Source organism: Aedes albopictus, chromosome 3 (genome assembly GCF_035046485.1).
Source record: "Aedes albopictus strain Foshan chromosome 3, AalbF5, whole genome shotgun sequence".
NCBI classification, from domain to species: Eukaryota; Metazoa; Arthropoda; class Insecta; order Diptera; family Culicidae; genus Aedes; species Aedes albopictus.
This window is the reverse complement of record NC_085138.1, coordinates 187,537,707-187,557,735: the sequence shown is the minus strand read 5'-3', so window position 1 is coordinate 187,557,735 and position 20,029 is coordinate 187,537,707. Positions and strand designations below refer to the sequence as shown.

The 20,029-nt window shown below is 45.6% G+C and overlaps 1 protein-coding gene across 5 annotated transcripts in view; it reads right to left on the bottom strand.

Annotated features, from left to right (window-relative positions):
• The window catches only part of LOC109398837 (amyloid-beta-like protein), a 236,042-nt gene that overhangs the window by 100,495 nt on the left and 115,518 nt on the right, over positions 1–20,029 (bottom strand). For all 5 annotated transcript variants that reach the window (XM_062856846.1, XM_062856848.1, XM_062856845.1 and 2 more), the window contains one exon: positions 9,321–9,459. In XM_062856846.1, the coding sequence (XP_062712830.1) occupies positions 9,321–9,459 (139 nt within the window). The remainder of the gene's footprint in view (positions 1–9,320; positions 9,460–20,029) is intronic.

Here is a 20,029-nt window from a genome sequence, read left to right as displayed (position 1 = left end):
AATTGACTACTGCCCACTAGATCGCAGTTGTGGAGGAGTGGACGAGATCCAGGAAACTGAAATTGACTCACCACAATACTCAGGTGGCGAAGCGCCCCGTCAAACATTTGGGGGTGTTGATCGACTGACTTACTATCCTGCCGTAATTCTGCAAAGTGACGTAAGCGCCATTCAAAATGTCGACTTTTTTTGGTACATTATATATAATGTCAGGAGTAAAAATAACATTGTGGTATGCCTGCTGTATTAGAATGCAAGATCTAGTCGTAATCTATAATCTATCGAAAGAAACTTAGAGGATGACCAAGAGTCTTATGCAAAATAACCAAAAATGTTTCAAAAGTATCAATGCCGCTTACGTCACTTTGCAGAATTACGGCAGTATCGGTGTCCACGTTGATTATGCCTGAAAAAGAGCTATAAAGCGGCACTGTTCCGGATGAAGTCCAGTACATTCCAGTCTGAGTGTTCGCCCCGTGCGGACGTATTGAAGCTGCGCTCTCGTGATAAAAAAGCGATTTTACCGAGTTCTTTCGTCGTGGGATGGAGTCGGAGGAGGAGATGCCGTTTCGCCCGGCAAACTCCCCTACCAGGAAGCCGAAGTGGAAGAAGATTGACCCAGCAGCTGCTGACAGCGAGAAGCTGACTCAACAGCTGCTAAACAAGAACAAGTTTGTCACACTGGCAAACGAGACAGCGGACCAGACTACCAAGCCGGTGGTCACATCGCCGGGATCCCCCGGAAAGAAGAAGCAACCACCATTGGTGGTGAAAAACATCAGTTTTGCCATCCACGCGCCAAAACTGAACGCAAGCGTCGCCGACCTTTCGTACAAAATCACTCGGTTCGGTACGAAGCTCATGTGCACCAGTGACGACGATGTCTCCAAAGTGCGGAAGATTCTCGACCAAAATGGTTGGGAATATTATACGCACGACAAGCCATCGGACCGACCATACCGGGCGGTGATTCGCGGACTGCCCCTGGTGGACCCGGAAGATCTTCGGCAACGGCTGATTACCAAGCACAACCTCGACGCGGTGGCCGTGCACATCATCCGGCGAAAGGAGGACAGCGCCGACCGAGAAGAAACCCTCTACCTGGTGCATTTCAGCAAGGGATCCACCAATCTGACCAAGCTCCGGGAGATCAAGGAGGTTGGCCACATCATCGTTCGGTGGGACTCCTACCGGAACAAGCGGTCGGACGTGACGCAGTGCACCAACTGCCTGTACCCTGGCCATGGTACAAGAAACCAGCGGATTCGGCAACAATCCTCCACGAAGAATCGGCCGGGCCAGAGGACGGCAGGCAAGGCTCCGGCTGCACTGTCACTGAATGCGACAAAATTTCCCGCGCTGCCAAACAGCTCGGTAACCGGCGAAGCTCCGCGATTTGTGGGACCACGGATCGCAAAACACCCTGAACCAACCGAGAGGCGTAGGGGAAGAGGTGGCAAAATGAGCAGGGGTGGTAAAATGAGCAGGTGCTTAAATTACGGTATTTGGTCAAATAAAATATTATAATCTTTAGGCCACCCATTATTTTACTCATAAAAACCTTTTTGAGCACCCCTATGTTGCATTGAGCCGTCGAAAAACATAAATAATAAACAAAAACAAACCGCCCGTGCAGTTGCTTGTTTGTGATCTAATTTTCGGCTTGCATTATTTAGCGATTTTTGTGATATAAACGTTCAATTTATCTAATCAAACGCTACAGGACAATAAGTTAACTTATTATTCAGCTGTTAACATCGATAGTAAGTATTTAGTATCATTTATCACGTTATAGTAAGACGTTTTAAACTGAAACCCCTTTGTGGGTAAAATGAGCACCTAAATGTGGTGGTAAAATGAGCAAGATTAAGTTCCTTTTCGTGCTTTCAGATGGGACGGATTTATGAGAGGAAAACGGAGCGGCAAACCTGGACAGATGAGCGGAGTATCTGTCCGTCATGCTGCTATTACACACAACATTCCCAGGGCCACTCTCGCCAGGTGGGTTGCTTCTCCGGGTAAGAAAAGAGGACTTGGCTCGAAGAAAACGGTGTTCTCGCCAGAACAAGAGAGTGAACTGGTTCAGCATCTTCTTGATTTGGAGACCAGATTCTATGGGGTCAACATGAAAGATGCTCGCAAACTTGCCTATGACCTGGCGGAGAAGAACAAGCAACCTTACGACTTCAGTCACAAACGCCAAATGGCTGGCAGGTACTGGCTTCAACGATTTCTCAGGCGGAATCCAACCGTATTATTCCGGAAGCCGGAAGCAACATCCATCGCTCGAGCTAGAGGGTTTAACAAACCCTCTGTGAATAACTTCTACGACCTGCTGCAGAAAACTTTAGACATTAGCATTACCCCCGAATCGCATTTTCAATGCGGATGAAACTGGAGTCAATACGGTAAATATAGCTCTTTTATTATTTAATTTTCATTTTACTAATATTGAAATATGAAAATATCCATTAGGTCCCTCCGAAGAAGCTGAAAATCGCGGCCAGGAAGGGGAAAAGGCAGGTTGGATCGATTACTTCTTCTGAGCGAGGAGTGCAGACAACAATCGTGATGTGTATGTCCGCAACCGGGCAACATTTGCCACCCTACGTGATCTTCCCTCGGGTGCGCATGCACGATTCGTTGAAAAAAGGTGCACCGAACGGAACCAAGTTTAATTGTAATCCTTCCGGTTACATGACCAGCGAGATCTTCCCAGACTGGCTTGATCATTTCATTGAAAATACCAACCCGTCAGAAACCAACCCGGCCTTGCTGATTATTGATGGACACAGCTCTCACAAGGGTTTGGCGTTTGGTGAAAAAGCTCTGGCCAATTTCGTTGACGTTATTGTGTATCCCCCACATTGCAGCCATAAAATGCAGCCTTTGGATGTGGCCTTCATGGGCTTATTCAAAAGCTATTATGCAAGTGCTTCGGAAAATTTTATGCGCAAATTCCCTGGCAAAGCCATAACGCTGTACGACGTCGCGGAATTGATGGGTGTGGCATATTTGAAAGCCGCTTCAGCAGAAGTGGCTGAGAACGGTTTCCGAAAGTCTGGCATTTGCCCTTTCAATAGGAACGTGTTCAGTGATGAGGACTTTGCTCCATCCGAAGTGACCGACCAGCCAGAAATCCGACCAACAAATCAGCCAGTCAATCCCGATCAGCCAGTAATCGACACCGACCAGGTAGAAGTCACGACTGTTACTTTGATCACGGTAACTAAACCACTGGTGCTTGATGGATCAACAGTACAGCAGATCCCTATGCCGAGTTCAATCAGTTTTCCTGAGTTAACCGGTAATGAGGTTCTTGACGATAATCAAGATGATGCCAATCAAATCATCAGCATTGAACCAAAATCTGAAACCTCTCCGAACTCCTCATTCACCATATCACAGAAGGACATTTTACCACTTCCGAAAATGGCAGCTCCGAGAAACGCAAAGCGCAAGCGTAAGGCGGAACAGGCAGTTGAAATTACCGGAGAAAACTATCTTCAAAGCTTAGCCACTTCGGAAGCAGCAAAGACCATCAAGGCCATAAAAAAGGACGAAAAACAACGAAAAAGCGAAGCAAGGTGCAGAAGAAAGCTGAGATTTTCGAAGATACGTTGTGCGATCTCTGTGGTGCAACTTTTTCGGATTCCGTTGATGGCCAAGGATGGAAGAAGTGTCATTCCTGCTTGATGTGGTTCCACACAGAATGCAGTACGAATGAAGACGATTTCGGATGCCGATTCTGCAACTGAGTACTTGTATTGCCCAGAAATGGGTATCTAATTTTGAAGTTTTTATTTTTGCACTGAATGTGCAAACATTGAATATGTGATGGTTTTACGTTTTTCAAACTTGTTTGTTATGAAATAAATGTGGATATTTGAAGAATAAAAGCAACAGTTGTGATATTTGTTATGAAGAGCTGATGATTTTTAATAATAGTTTAGTTTACAATCTTTTTATTTAACAATATTGTTGAAAATTACATGAAATCGGTTTTTTATTTTCCAAGATGTTCATATTACCACCTCCACATGCTCATTTTGCCACCCCACTATGCTCATTTTACCACCGCCCCTTGCTCATTTTACCCGCATTCTATAGAACAGTCGATAATTAACTCGTGTTCTAAAACACGAAAAAATACATATTTTGCAATGAATCTGACTAAAACTTATTAATATTTGTATTAATGTATGATGGAATAATGATTATCTGCCGATTATTTAAGGTTTTACTATTGAATAGTGGAAAAAATCAAGTAAAAGCTTAATATGCTCATTTTACCACCCTTTCCCCTATCGACCCCCGTATCAGAGCCGGAGTGTATGCGAGCGCTCCGCTAAACGACCCATCACCTGAGGAAGCACTCTACAGTTCAGCTGAACTGTGGTCCATATTCACCGAGTTCCGCGGCAGGCTACTGCGGTGCAAAACGAAGTCGGACCAGGTCGAGGTCCTCGGATATATGGTATGTAAGTATGGGGTCAAGTGAGCCCCGCAACCTACGCATTTCCAATTGGAATGCTCGCTCCCTCAGAGCGAAAAAGATTGAGCTGAGCAATTTCCTTGCTCAGCACAAAATTGATGTGGGTGTCATTACGGAGACCCACCTAAACTCGCACTCAAATTTCTCGCTCCCTGAACATACCATTGTCCGGCTTGACCGGTCAAACGCAAGCGGTGGCGGTGTGGCCGTCATCATAAAGCATGGCATCCGCTATGTTATCCTCCCTCATCCAAGGACCAACGTTGTCGAAGCCATCGGAGTGAAAATCCTCACCGAAAGCGGCGACCTCACGCTTTTTGCAGTATACATGCCCACGCAATGTGGGGACAGGAACGGCACGACGAAGCTCTTCGTAGAGGATCTCCGAAAACTCACCACCAATCGGTCCAATTTCGTGGTGGCCGGTGATCTCAACGCTCGCCACAGCCTCTGGAGAAACCAGAGGAGCAACAGGAACGGAGACCTACTAGCTGACCATCTTAGCTCTGGGTCGTGTACCGTACATTTCCCGGACGAACCAACATTTCTTTCCCCAGCTTCAGGAAGAACCTCAACCCTCGACCTTTTCCTCTCGGATCGAGAACTGGCAAAACCGACAACCATCCACGAAATGAGCTCCGATCACTTCCCGGTGGTGTGCGAGCTCCGAAACACTGTAGCGGCAACCCAGCCGTTGATGAGAAGAGACTACCACCACGTGAACTGGGTGGCATTCAGCTGCATTATCGACAACCAAATCACCGAAAACCCAGCGCTCGATACCGAAGAAGTGATTGAACAGCAGTTGGGCGTGTTCGAGGATGCCATCCACGCAGCCGAAGACGCATGCATCCGCTGGGTGGCGGTAAAACGACAATTTACCGTGATTGACGACCACACCCGGCGACTCATCCAGCAGCGGAACGCAGTAAGGCGGCAGTTCCAACGAACCGGCTGCCCACTGAAGAAAAGCGAGCTCACTCTAATGAACAAGCAGATTGCGGACCGGATGCTTGTAATTCGGAACCAACAATTCGCCAACAACATCGCCCAAATGACCGACCACTCAAGGCCGTTTTGGAAGGTGGCGAAGGTTTTGAAGAAGAAGCCAAAAGCCGTTCCACCGCTAAAGGACGAAAACGGAGGGGTTCTGGTCTCCCCTGCGGAGAAGGCAAACGGGATTGCCTACAAGCTTGTCGAGGCACACAACCTCGGTGCCGGAATGCAGAGCCCACACGAAGCGGCAGTTCAACAGACAATGATCCAGCTCGACAACGAAGAGGCAGCATTCGACGGACAGGTATCCGAAGACGAGGTTCGGGCAGCGATCAAGCACACCAAGAATATGAAGGCCCCCGGTAACGATGGCATACTAAACCTGGAACTGAAGAAGCTCTCTGGAAAAGCATACCGCTTTCTAGCCGCAGTCTTCACAAGATGCTTCCAACTAAGCTATTTCCCAGCCAGGTGGAAGGAGGGGAAGGTTATTCCCATCCAGAAACCTGGAAAGGACCCAACCATCGCTTCAAGCTACCGGCCCATCACGCTCCTATCGGCTGCTAGCAAAATCTTCGAGCGTATCATCCTCAAACGCCTGACGGTCCATATCGACGAACAAAACATCATCATTCCGGAGCAATTCGGATTCCGCCAAGGGCACTCCACCGTACATCAACTCGTTCGGGTGGAGAACACGATCCACCGAAACAAGGCCCTGTCGAACAATACCGTGATAGCGCTGCTGGATGTGGAGAAAGCGTTCGACAATGTGTGGCACAACGGCCTCGTCCACAAATTGGCACAAGCTGGATTCCCGGGATACCTAACAAAAATGGTAAGAAACTACCTTGCAAATCGCTCTTTTCGAGTCTATCTCTCAGGTACACCATCCGATGTCTACGCGGTACCGGCGGGCGTTCCGCAAGGAAGCGTCCTGGGCCCCACCCTGTACAACTTGTACACCCACGATATCCCACAGCTGCCGGGTGGATGCACACTGGCGCTCTACGCTGACGATAGTGCGATCATGGCTAATGGTCGCACTCCGCAAATCTACCGGTCCCGGCTCCAGCAGGGCGTGACAACATATGTCCAGTATCTCGCCAGCTGGAAAATAAAGGTGAATGAAGCTAAAACCCAGGCCATCGTGTTCCGACATCGAAACTCGCCGAAGCTACCTCCACCGGCGGGCTGCTTCATCCAAGTCAACGGCTGCCCCGTCGGGTGGTCAGACGAGGTGGATTATCTGGGCGTCACCATTGACAGCAAAAGAATCTACCGGACGCACACCGACAAGCTACGAAACAGGTGTCTCGGCCTGCTCAAGTCACTGTACCCGCTGATATCCCGGCGGTCTCGGCTGTCACGGAGCAACAAGCTGGCTGTTTTCAAGAGCATCATGCCCCGGTGGTAAATTACGCGATGCCGGTGTGGGTAACCTGCGCGGAGACCCACAAAAGGAAGCTATAGCTGGTCCAGAATCGGCTGCTGCGTCTAATCCTCGACGCCGCTTTCAACGCGAGAACCAGCGACCTGCACCGCAGTGCAGAATACAAGACCGTCCGAGAACGCATCGATGACGCGATCGACAGTTTCATCGAATGTGCAGCGCATTTGGAACACCCGCTCATCCGAGCGTTAGTAAATTAGTTTTTTTTGAAATTTAGGTTAAGTAGGTTATCAAATTAAAACAGCCAAGATGTTAGTAAAGCATCGATCAAAGATTATTCGCAAGAAAAAGAACAAAATCAATAACAAACAAAAATATAAATGTAAAACTAAAGGCTGAAAAGAGAAAATCTAGATCACTTAAATGTAAATGTTAACATGTAAGAAACAAAATAACTGAATAAAGAAAATTTTAACAACAACAACAAAAATGAAGTCCAGTAGCTCTGCGGTGTATGCTAGCATGCGCAAGCTTCTGGCCAGTGTTGCCTCGTCCATACTAAGGTATGGTGGCCCGCGTGGACAAGGTGCTAAGTACCAAAAGCTACCGTGGTAAACAGGAAAGTACAGGAAAGTATAGGCTGATGTGCCAGAGGGTTGCGAGCGCATAACTGTACCGTGCCAAACGATGCGCTTTGCGTCATCACTGGTATGGCGCCTATCGGCAACCGGCATTCTTATCAGGGAGGGCATAGTGTGCTTCGAAATGTGCGACACAAGAGGCATGCCAGGATGGTCGCCATTGTCAAATGACAGTGCGCGTGGGACAGTTTCCACCAAAGAAAGGGGAACGCACAGTTTGCCCGAGGGTCGATAGTTAGCCTAACAGGTGCCATGGGGAAGTAACGGTCTACCTGACACAGGACCTTTCAGGCCATGGTTGCTTCCGACAGTGTCTACACCGTTTTGGTGATGCGGGTTCTCCCGAATGTCCGGTTTGTGCTGGTTTAGAGGAAGCAGCGGAACACGTGTTGTTTGTGTGCCCGCGTTTTCCCTCAATGTGTATCCGCATGCTTGCCACATGCGGAGAGGACACATCTCCGGACAATCTTGTCCAGATGATGTGTTGTGTTGGGATGAGTTTGGCTAGAATGTTGTTTAAAAGGCTATCACCCACATCGTCTTGGAGCTACAGAGGAGATGGTATGTGGACTCTAAGAATGGCTAGTTCAGATGCGATACGAGAGGTGGTCCATTGGTTTGGAATCGGCTTCGTAAGTCATACCGGTGCCCTGCGGTCGAAATCGATCCTTACAGAGATTAAGTTGCCGCAGAGAGAACATCCTGACAGCATTGCTGTCGTGGCGTTGGTCTAATGAGTTAGATCCGAGCCTGCGGTTGGGAAGGGGTCCCCGGTAAGGGCCGGGACAGGTTAAGGCTCCACTGTCAGCAACCTTCTGGAACAGCTGATAGGGCCTGAAGTTTAATAATACCCTTGCCTTCAACAGGTCAAATCATGTTGCACGTAAGCATCAGTTCTTGATGCTTGCAAAACAGTTGGAAGCAGTCGTGATGTCGACCCTGCCTGTCTTCCGAGGACAAAGGGAATGGTAAGGGCCACCCGGGAAACTGGCTAAGCGCCAGCATGTTACCTTGGTGGAGTTTCCAAAGCGAGTCATCGATGTTCGTTGCTGCAGGCTACGCAGCTAACCTTGAGAGTATGGTGTGCACTAGCCCCTATCTAAAGCAATTCCTTCTTGGTGGTCTCTGATAGACGAAGGGTTTGGCAGTCATAGGAATGTTTAGTGGGTCGAGAAGAGAAGACCTGGCCTTTACTTTTGTTGTATCAGACACTTAACCCCACATTACCTGGACTTCCCTGTTCAGCTATCTGTTGAGCAGATTATCTCCCTTCGTCGAGAGGTTCTGACTATGCCCTTGCGCCAATTTACTCAGAAATGTAGGTATAAAAGTGTTAAAAACCAGTTTCAAAATTGTGGGAAGTATTTAAAAACATGAATTTAAACGCGTTTTCTTTTTATTTCGCTGGACATTATTAAATATCAGCTGTCCACTCGAGGTCGTAACTTTCTCAATTTGGCGACAATGTTTCAAAAGAACGTACAAAGCAGCGCAGCAACAATAATCCAAATTACTTTAGCTGACAAAGCCAACTGCCATGGATGATGGTGGTCTAGATTAAAGCTCGAGATAAATTCAATTTAATTTCAGATATGGATGGTCTGCTCGGTGCATCCTGTGTGTTTCAGCTACGAAGAGCACCGCCACAGCCATTACGATACAGCTGTGTGATGATGGAAAAAGGAAATAGCGGTGCCCTGGGTGAAGTTTGCTTTGATTCGTGGTCCCGGTGTATAGAGTACATGGTGCCCCAGAAACACCCACAAAGATACAGCTTTTGCTGGTTGGAACTTACCCAAACATCTGAACGGTTTGATCCACCGCTGAGCACCTTTACACTTGGCTGAGTTTAGTGCACCTTGTCGGCACCAGCCACCGATTTTCTGATAGTGAGACGATTCGACGATATTCGTGATATCTCGACCTGGATAGACCTGGAAAGTAGAGAGAGAAACAGAAATTGAACATTATTATTAGAAGCACACCTTGCTGGAAGCGGACGATGCGACGGGGAAGGTGCGAAAGCAAAGAGAATATCATTAAAAGTTGGTTTAACTTTTAGCGGCATGTCCTTTTTCCTCTGACTGAACGAACATTCCTGCTTCCAGTTGAAAATGGTACGGCGCGCAATCAATGGCGTGAAATATTCATTCTACGACACTCTACCCTCCGAGGAAAATATGAGTTAGCTGGAAATAGTTGTAGATGTTCGAAGATGTGGGCCAACCCACCGTCACGTACTACAGGTTGCTATATGATCTCGATGCCTTGGGAAAATTGCTCATTAAATTGCCATTAAACCCTAAGAATGAATCTCCCCCAGCTATCTATCTCTGTGCTTACGTCGTCGTGACCTGTATAGCGAACGAACACCGTGCCGTACTGTCCGTGGTCGCTCGCTTCGCATGTCGTAGAAATTCATGACGGGTGCTGAAATTAAATTGGTATTGCGAGCACGACGTCTCGAGAGTACTTATTATTGCGACCAATACGACCGGAGCGTACCCTACGACCCCGCACTGAAGTGGAAGCAATAGATAAGTCCACGCCCTTCATCTTTTCGGATCTATTCAGTGCTCATATCTAAAATCTCCAATAGAATATGTCTTCCTGCTTTTGGAAAAGCCTCATAATTTGCAAATCAAAAGCTCCTATTCTCGAGAAATTTTCATTCCGGTTGAAGTACGCAGCACATCACTTTTCAGTGCCGGATATGAATAGCAAATTGCACGACACGAATTGCTCCCCACCCCATGCCATACCACTCGCATTTTCAGTGAAAACCCCAGCAAAAAAAAAGTTTCATTAGCCTGACACCACGTTGTCCTTCACGCTTTTCCTTCACAATTGCCTCATGTTTGCTCGCATCGCACGACCCGAGCGCGGAATAGCTTTCTCTATTGCTCGAGCGATGTTCTGGCAGCTTTTGGATGACACGCGACTTGTGACAGCCAATGTCACAACTGTTTCATCTCGAGCGACACGTGCCAAAAAAGGAACCTCCCGCGAATGTACCAACGGGATAGTCACAGCAGAAAAAAAATGAAGCTGATGATTTCTCATTCTTCACGGGGTAGTCCTGCTGCCAGTCGTCAGGACTTGTGAGTGGAAGCAGAGCATAATAGAAAAAAAGTTCAAATTAATCTACCCAGAAGATAATGAACCTTTCTAAAAAAAATGTGCATTTTTCGGTTCTCTGAGTTTCGGCTATTCAAAAACATTTGCAATATCAATAAATGTTGAAAATCCGAAAATATTTTGGGTATACTGATACCAATAATGATCAGCACGAATTCCTTGGTATTTGTAGAAAGGGTGCATCCATAAATGACGTAGCATTTTTCGGTCGATTATTAATCCCCGAAAACGTAGCATATTTTCCCATATCTTATACATGGTTCGTCACACAATTCAAAACTTCCCTCACCACTCTAAAATACAACATTTATGGACGCTCTCAAAATAATAAATAATCCTTGGCAACGTTTCCCTTCGAGTATTATAAATATGATTATGGATTTCATGAAATGAAAGCCTTTCTGCAAAGTGTGTTAACAAAAGTAATAGAAGTCATCGCTAGTATACTCCAAGGGCCCGTCTATAAACTACGTAGACTATGAAGGAAGGGGGGAAGGAGGAGTGGCGAAGTTTACGCTCCATACATTTTTTTGTTAATTTCATTTGGGCGAAAGTCTACGAGTGAGAAGAGCTGAGTTGACCAAAAATGACTCTTAGTTTATGGACAGTGCCTACAGAGATATACATCTGAAGTAAGGCAGGGACCGCTAACTTTAATACCTTCGACAGACTGGTGGTAGTAGTACTGGTTTGAAAGTTTCTTTACATGAGCTTCATTCTGATTATTCTCTTCATTTAAACTTTTTGGGCCTCGAAGGCGTCATATATGAACCCGGTGATGAAATCGAGCCTATAATGTGTCCCAAGCAGAATCTCAACGTTTATTTACTAATATGTCATTATTATAACAAAACTGAATGAATCATTTCTCGCTACCACACTTGCTTCGTGGCTGCTGTCCTCTATCTTCGACTACGATCCACGCTTTCCAGATCGTTCTGCATTGCTCCTGGTCTGTCTACCTTGCACGCTGCCCTCTAGGTATTCTTGCGCCATCCAGATGTCTTACGAACATCAGCTTTACATGGTTATTGTCCGGCTTTCTCACTACATGCCCCGCCCCTCGTATCAATCCAGCTTTTGTCAGCATAAGAATTGCATCCATAGCTTCCCTCAATATGGGTGTTGGCTCGTCATTGCTCCCTGATGTACTGACGTGACTAGTAATTTCTCCTTCTGCCTTTGTACTCTGTTTGCTCTCCACACCATTCAGGTGCTCGTTGTTGTGATGCTTCTACCTGTTGATCACCGTATCCTGTTCGTATCCCAGCACATTTTGACACGGACACGTTCATTGCTTCCAGTGAGCTATTCGCTCTTTTAGGAAACATGACACTAGACAACAAACTAGCATGCAATGCCCAGTGACACAGCCGAAAACTTTTCCTGACATCTGCGGCGGGAATCGAACCCGCGCTCCTCAGCACGATACGACTAAATGCTTGGTGACACTAGCCGCACGATCACGAAGCCTCGTGGCAAGAACCGTTTGCGGGATGCATTGAGCTTTTGGCAGAGCTTTCGTGTTTTGCCACAGCTGTATAGGTATTAAACATGACCAAGTAAAGGTATTAAACATGAGGGTGACGGGTTTGATTCCCGGTCTGTTCTGGAACTGTTCGTAAAGGAAATCTCCTAGACTTTCTTAAGCATAGAGTATCATCGTGACTGCCACATGATATACCTACACATGCACAATGGTCATTGGCAGAGGAAGCTCTCAGTTATTAACTGTGGAAGAGCTCATAGAACATTAAACTGAGCAGCAGGCTTTATCCCAATAAAAATGTAACACCAATAAGACGAAGAAGAAGAAGACCCGACATTGCCTCCAGCTGCGATGTTCAAGGCATCTGTTTCCTTCAGTAGTTCCAGATTATACCGAGGGGGCAGCAGGGACTATAATCCTGGGGCCTGATGAGGTCCGCAATAGAGGTGGCTTAGCAGCAGCTTGCAAAATCATCGACTTTGCGTCCACTTATTCCAATATATAAGCAAGGATCTGAAAACGACCTTGTTTCGACTTAGGGTGTCGATCGATTATGCCAAGCAGGAGCACGCGGTACTCGCGTTGCTGACTGCTGCAGCGGCGGAGCCTGTGAAGGCGAAAGTGCCTAAGTTTACCCAAACGGAGGCCTTCTCTTTCGCAGGTAGTCCAAGGAAAGTGGATGCGACTGTTCGCGACAAACAGGACAAGCACTCGCAGAAGCAAAGCGCTAAGCGAGACGCATAATTACCCCGAAGGCAACCATGCCGGAAAGTCGGACCCTGCCAGGGTTCCCGGAAAGCTGGGAAGGGTGGACCTGAAAAGGCTAGCTCGCCCCGGAACGATGGGAACAAGGGGTTGCGACCGTTGGTGGGCCCTCAGCCACCACAGAGTAGGGCGAACCAAGGAGAGGACCCTCCTTGGACTAAGGTAGTGCGAAAGAAGAAGAAGACGAATCCGCCAGTAGTAGTGCAGGACGCCAAGCCAAGGCACAGGAGGATACGTGCCAATCGCGGACGGAAGAGTCCAAGTACTCGGACGTCTTCATTGCGATGCGAAGCGACGCCAAGCTTGAGGGTCTTGGAGCCGACGTACGCAGTATTAGACGTACTCGTACGGGCAAAATCATCATGTAGCTGAAGCGCGAGAAGGATCACAAGGACGCCGCCTACAAAAGGCTGGTTGAAGAGGTCCTTGGTGAGAGTGTAGAGGTGAGGGCTCTCACACAGGAGGCGACTCTGAAGGTGAAACACATTGACGAGATCACCGTAGTGGAAGAGCTCGTCACGACACTGCGGCAACAGTGCGATGAGCAGGTGGCCGCCACAGCCGTTAGGCTACGATAGGGGCTAGCAGGGACACAGACATAAAGTACGATGGGTAGACCAGGTGGAACCTGATATGGCGAGCATTGGGCGTGACTAGAGGTGGAGAGCGCAACCATGTAACGTGTATTGTTGATTATGTGTACTAACGTTCACACCGTTGATTCTGTCCAATACACCTCTTGCATGGCCAACATGCAAGAACCCGCGGTCCTTCAGTATATCGGTATACTCGGCATTAAGGTTTTTTGTTCTGTGTAGGCAGCTTAGCCCCAAATCGTCAAGTACAACCTTGGTGTATCGACTAAGCGGGACTTTGTGTATTGAATGCCGGTAGCGGAGACTGAGGCTGTTCAGGATTACGCACTGAACACAACATGAGCCCAAAATGAAATGTAAATAGCTGGCTTCCCAACTCAACGGGGAATGTCATATGCCACATGTCAAAAAAACAAATAAATCCGTCAACAACTTCAAGCACTCCCCATCAATCATTACTTCAGCACTAACAACACTAGGCCTGCTTCTGAAAATTCTGGAGGAATTCCAGAAGGAACTATGGGAGGGGAGGGATTTCTTGCGAAATTCTAAGAAATTCTGGAGAAATCCTGGTAGGAGTAAATAAAGGGATGCCGGAAGAAATTTCTAGAAAAGTCCTGGAAAAAAATCCTGGATAAATCCCAGAACGAACTCTTCAAGGAATCCCAGAAGAAACTCCTAGTAGAATCCAAGAAGGAATTCCTGAAGGAATCAGAAAAAGAACTCCTGGAGGAATCCCAGAAGCAACTCCTGAAGAGGTTTCGAAAGAATGCCGGAAGATATTCTTGCAGAAATCTCGGAATGATTATCTGAGTGAATTCCGGAAGAAATTCCTGAAAAAAAAAACACAGAAGGATCTCCTGAAGGAACCCAGGAAGAAATGTCTTTCGGAAACCCAGAAGGAAGCTCTAATGGAATCTCAAAAGAAATTCTGGTTTTAGTCCCCGGAGAGATGTCCGAAGAAACTCCTGGGGAAAAAAGGAAAAGGAAATCTTGAAAGAACTCCTGAAGGAAAATATGGATTAACTCATAGACGAACCTTAGAAAAAATTCCAGGGAAAAATCTTAGAAGAAACCTTTGGAGGAATCTCAAAAGGAGCACTCCGGAAGGAATTCATAGAGGGATCTCTAAAAGAACCTCTGAAGGAATACAAACAGGAATTCTCATATAGAATCCTAAAAGAAATCCTTGGAGAAATCCCAAAAAAATCCTGCAGGGCCCTCCAAATACCATGATGAATGTTATTCAAATGAAACCAATATTCTTAACAGATTTATTAATGAGCAAACTAATATCTGGAGGTAAACGGTGGAAAGAAATGGCATACCTAGGGAAGTGGACCATCTCGACAGAGCTTCTACTTTGAGCACTTTTCCACTATAACTCAGTCAGTTTTGATTTTTGAACCATATGACTTGATTTTTTGTATGCGGTAGATAAGATACGCATAATATCTAGCCGCTTTCAAATTGACTGAGTTATAGCAGAAAAGTGCCCAAACTACAAGCCGCTGCCCAAAAGGCTCGGCACCCTATGTTTCGTTAAACATAGCAGTTGAAATTGAAATCAAAACTAAGTTTCGAGATTTTTTTTTGCTTTTCGACATGACAAAAGCTACGTCGTTTTTAGGAGGGGGTTTCAGAATTTTTGACGAAAAGCTACGATGGGTGTTAAAAATCGCTTAAAAAAGCTACGTCATTTATGGACGCTCCCTAAGTGCATCTTTACTGTCTCCACCTTCAGAGGAGCACAAGCTTCCAACACAGCCATACAATCGATGTCGCTGATATTTATATCGTCCGCAAAGCCGAAGAACATGTGTGACCGCTACTTCTACTACAATATTGAATAAAATTTTAAAGAGTATCAGCCTTCTTGAATCCACCCAAGGTCACAAACGAGGAAGAGACTTTGTCTACGATCCTAGCACTTGATTTTGATCATTCCAGCGTTGCTCGCTTCAGCCTAATTAGTTTCAACGGAAAATCAATTTTTGGTTTTGTCAGTCAAAGCTCATTTGTTTTCATTGAATTGTTTGCTGATTCTAAAGAATAAATAGATGCTGTGCCTGCAGGTTGTACTCCTAAGTTTATCTAGGATCATTCGTAAGTTAATCCGAACTTTCGTTGATCAACCCTCATAATTTTTGCCGACAAAAAACTTCTCAAGAGGTCTTATTTTGATTCAATAGACACGCAACATTAAGAATTGTGATATCTCTGTAATTAACATAGTCTAGTATTGATTCTTGAAGACTGGGCATATGTGGTCAAGAACAAAACACGCTAATATAACAGTTCCACTGGTGTTAAACGCAGTGAGTTTGATGTAATACGTTGATAAAATAAAATAATACTACATTTGAAATGCTAAGAGTACTTCATCACCATAGCAGCCAATCGTGATTGCAGCACTTCACTGACCATCGACAGTCATCATTACTATTCTTCAATTTCATCAATTACAGGTTTCACTGTTGTTCCCAAAGTGGCCAATATGGTTCATAATCAATTTCAAATCAATCGAAAGCTTGTTTATAAAAAAACCGTGAATAATCAGAATGAGCTTCAAATATTCAAAATCCTCTCATAGATAACGCTCCATGGGAAAATCCATCGCCCATCGAATCCACTGCCCATTATATTCCTTACTGCGACCTACATATATACGGAATTAATCAATGCATTTGGCCGCCCAACAAAGCGGAAAGCACTCTCGTGACCAAGTGAATGGAGAAAGCAGCGAAATCTGTGTTGCCCGGCTCGCAATTCCCTGGTGGTTTCCTGTTTCACTTCAAAGCGACCTCTATCGGATGAAACGGTTTTTGTTTCGCTACTACAAACACCTCCCGAAAATGAGCAATAAAACAATCTGTAGTGGCGGGGGTACCCAACCAGCCAGGCACACAGCAAACGCTAAACTGAATTAAAAGCCATAAATTCGCTAGAATCTGATTAATTTATTGCTTTATGATAAACACAATGCCAGCAGCCCCTGTTATATTATCACATTTAAAAACCAATATAATACACCTCGTGTGGCGCTCCATCTGCCCAGCCAGGCAGGGGTGAAAATTGGGAATCCGGATCAGGTTCGGTAAGCTGCTGCTGCTGCTGGAGGGCACCCTCTGCTGATACATTGCCCCCTCGATAAATTGTCGGAGTCAACTGTGAAAGAACGTGATTCGCGAGATGCAGGTCAGGTCACGGTGCGGTGTCGAGACTCGAGTGGGAGGAACTGGAATTTCGAAATTTTACGGTAACAAAACCGTAACTGTTGAAAATTAAACAATGAAATGCTATTTGGCTTGGGGTAGCAGTATTTATTAATAATTAAATTTTATTTGCAGAGCATTTCAAAAGTGTTGTTTTTATTGCGGTGTATTTTGTAAGATGTTCATTTTTTAGTTTTTTTTTATGCAGATGGCCCTGAGCTCAATCCTTGGTCCGTTAATTTGCTCGTACTTGATATCTTTCTAACTACTTCCGCAATGGTGGGTTGTACACCTGAAAAAGCGACCAACATAGCTCTACCCAAGCAACATTTTTTAGTCTAGACTAGAAGAGGTTATTAGATCCATCATAAAACTAATATAAAAGGTTTAAGGTTTTATGATGGTTTTCAAAACCTGTTCATGTTCAAGACTTATTGGTCATCAAAATGTTTCTTGAGCTGGTCCCCACAAATAGGTAAAGGACATGTACGGGAATAGGATGGTTACCCTAGAAGAAGGCGCTAACGCATAAGCATACCACAATGAAAAGGGCACTGTAATGACGCTTAAAGCGTAATGAGAGCCTATAGCCTTTTACCACAGAAAACCACAGAACAGCCTGAAAGTACAGGTTTTAGAAGTAAGTTTCGCTTTATAAGTGTTTACCGAGACCTCGGAAACACAGTACTATTGTAGTTTTGTTCGTGTTTAGTGGCAGCCCAAGTGTTAATCAGTTAACTGATCGGCAGTGATGTCAGATTTTTTTTCTAAATCTGTACCACTCTTTTCAAAAATCTGTATCCGATACAAAAAAATGACCCCGCTAGCTCAAAAATCTGCATAATATAGATAAATCTGTCCAGCGCACTACGTCCGACGTTAGGTTTCACGTATGGATTTTGATAAAATTCGATTGTCGGGTGTGGGGAAACTTCGGGTTTCAACCGCGGCGACAATACTGCCTTACCGACCTCGTTGCCGTTCTCTTTGTTTATATGTTACATCTGTCACAGGGTCAAATAACTAATGAGCTCAAGCAAAAATACTAATGACAACTCGATCGAGTCAAGCAAGATTGGTTTCTCTTTGTTCAAATATTTGACCCTGTGCACTGGCATCTTAATGAAAAATTGTCATTATTAAATATTGCGCGATGATTGAAAATTGTTGAGTTTCAGTGCTGGGAATTAAAGAAAACTATGATTATAATTCTGTCAAAGTGTACCAAGTGCAATAAAGTTTTCAAAATAATTTACAAGATTTGATGAGGGAAGAATGGATCAAAGTGGCGGCAAAACTAACTCTGAACAAAGAGATTAAGGCTCGTAAGGGGGCGTGCTTCGAAAGTCTCTGCCACGGCCGCTTGGGGTGATACCTACAAAGTAGTCATGGCCAAAACGAAGTGCACGTCAGCACCCCCAGAATGCTCCCCCGAGATGCTGCAGAAAATCGTGGAAACGTTGTTCCCGCGCCACGACACAAGACCATGGGCCCCCGTCCCCTATGTCCAAACCGGTCAAAGCTCGGTCGCCCCTGTAACGAACGACGAGCTCATCGCAATAGCGAAGTCGTCTAAATTGGGTTCTTTAGTGGTATCGGATTATTTCAGAATCGGATTCCTTGCCCCAAAATTAGTCTAAATCCAAAATTTCATAATTTTTGGAGTCCGGGATCTAATTTTAAAATGCATTAAAAGTTAGTATGGGGAAAATTTTTTGTTCGGGTCGAACTGTCATTTTATCAATTGAACTGTCATTCTATCCACGAAATTTAAAACTGTTTTGTTAGTGCACTGTGGTGGTGCGAGGGCGGTCGAAACCTAAAAAATGAAAATGATTTTCACGTAGATATAATATTTTTGTCAGATTCCTAAATATTTCAACTGTAGAAATCCAGAATTTCAGATCGATTCATTGAAATTTAAATTTTTGACAGCCTCCTGAACGGACTGTGGTTTATGGCCTTCATACAAAATCTATAATGTTTATTCACAACTATGCCAGTGTCCCGTGCTTTAATAAACGCATGAACTATAATAGTTGCTATGTGTAGATATGTGAAGATCATCTGTATGGCATTTAAGTTGTGAAAAAGCTGCCTAAAATTGAATTATCCTTCGATATTCTTGAAAATTACCCATTTTTGAGTCAAAATTGATCTAAAACTATAGTAGGACGTGCGCGCCCGCGATGTGGTTGTGCGATTTTGTAAGCCTAAGACCAGTGCTTTCGATTGGTGTATGATTTATTTTGCGAAAACTTGCGATAGATTTCATGATTTTCATATGTTTTTGAGGGTTTTGGGTAAGAGGTTTTGGCTGGCTTTTGTTCAGCAACGCACCACTGTGGACCGCCATGGTACAACCTAGACCGGCTAAAACAACCGGATGTAGAATCAGCATTCGCGCAGAATCTCGAGGCCGCGTTGCCAGACAAGGGCGAGCTCGATGAGGCCCCTCTATAAGGCTGCTGGAGTACAGTAATCGGAATCGACGGAACGAATGGTTCGACGAAGAGTGCAGAATGGTTTTGGAGGAGAAGAATGCCGCGTGGGCGGTAATGCTGCAGCAAAGGACCCGACAGAATGTGGAACGTTACAAACAGAAGCGGAAACAGCAGACCCGCCACTTTCGGGAGAAAAAGTGCCGCCTGGAAGAAGTGGAGTGTGAAGAAATGGAGCTGCTGTGCCGTTTCCAAGAAACACGGAAGTTCACCAGAAGCTTAACGCATTCCGCAACGGATTCGTGCCGCGAGCCGAAATGTGCAGGGATAAGGACGGAGGCCTCTTGACGGATGGACGTGAAGTGATCAAAAGGTGGAAGCAGCACTTCGATCAGCATCTGAATGGCGTGGATTACGAAGGCACGGGAGACCACGGCAACAGAGGAAACGACGATATTAGTGCAGCGAAGGACGGAAATGAACCAACTCCCACGTTGAGGGAAGTTGAGGATGCCATCCACCAGCTCATAAACAACAAAGCGGCTGGTAAGGACGGTATCGCAGCAGAACTCATCAAGATGGGCCCGGAAAAGTTGGCCACCTGTCTGCACCAGTTAGTAGTCAAGATCTGGGAAACCGAACAGCTATCGGAGGAGTGGAAGGAAGGGATAATCTGTCCCATCCACAAGAAAGGCGACAAGTTAATGTGTGAGAACTTTCGAGCGATCACCATTTTGAATGCCGCCTACAAAGTGCTATCCCAGATCATCTTCCTTCGTCTTTCACCTGAAGTAAATGAGTTCGTGGGAAGTTACCAAGCCGGTTTCATCGACGGCCGGTCGACAACGGATCAGATCTTC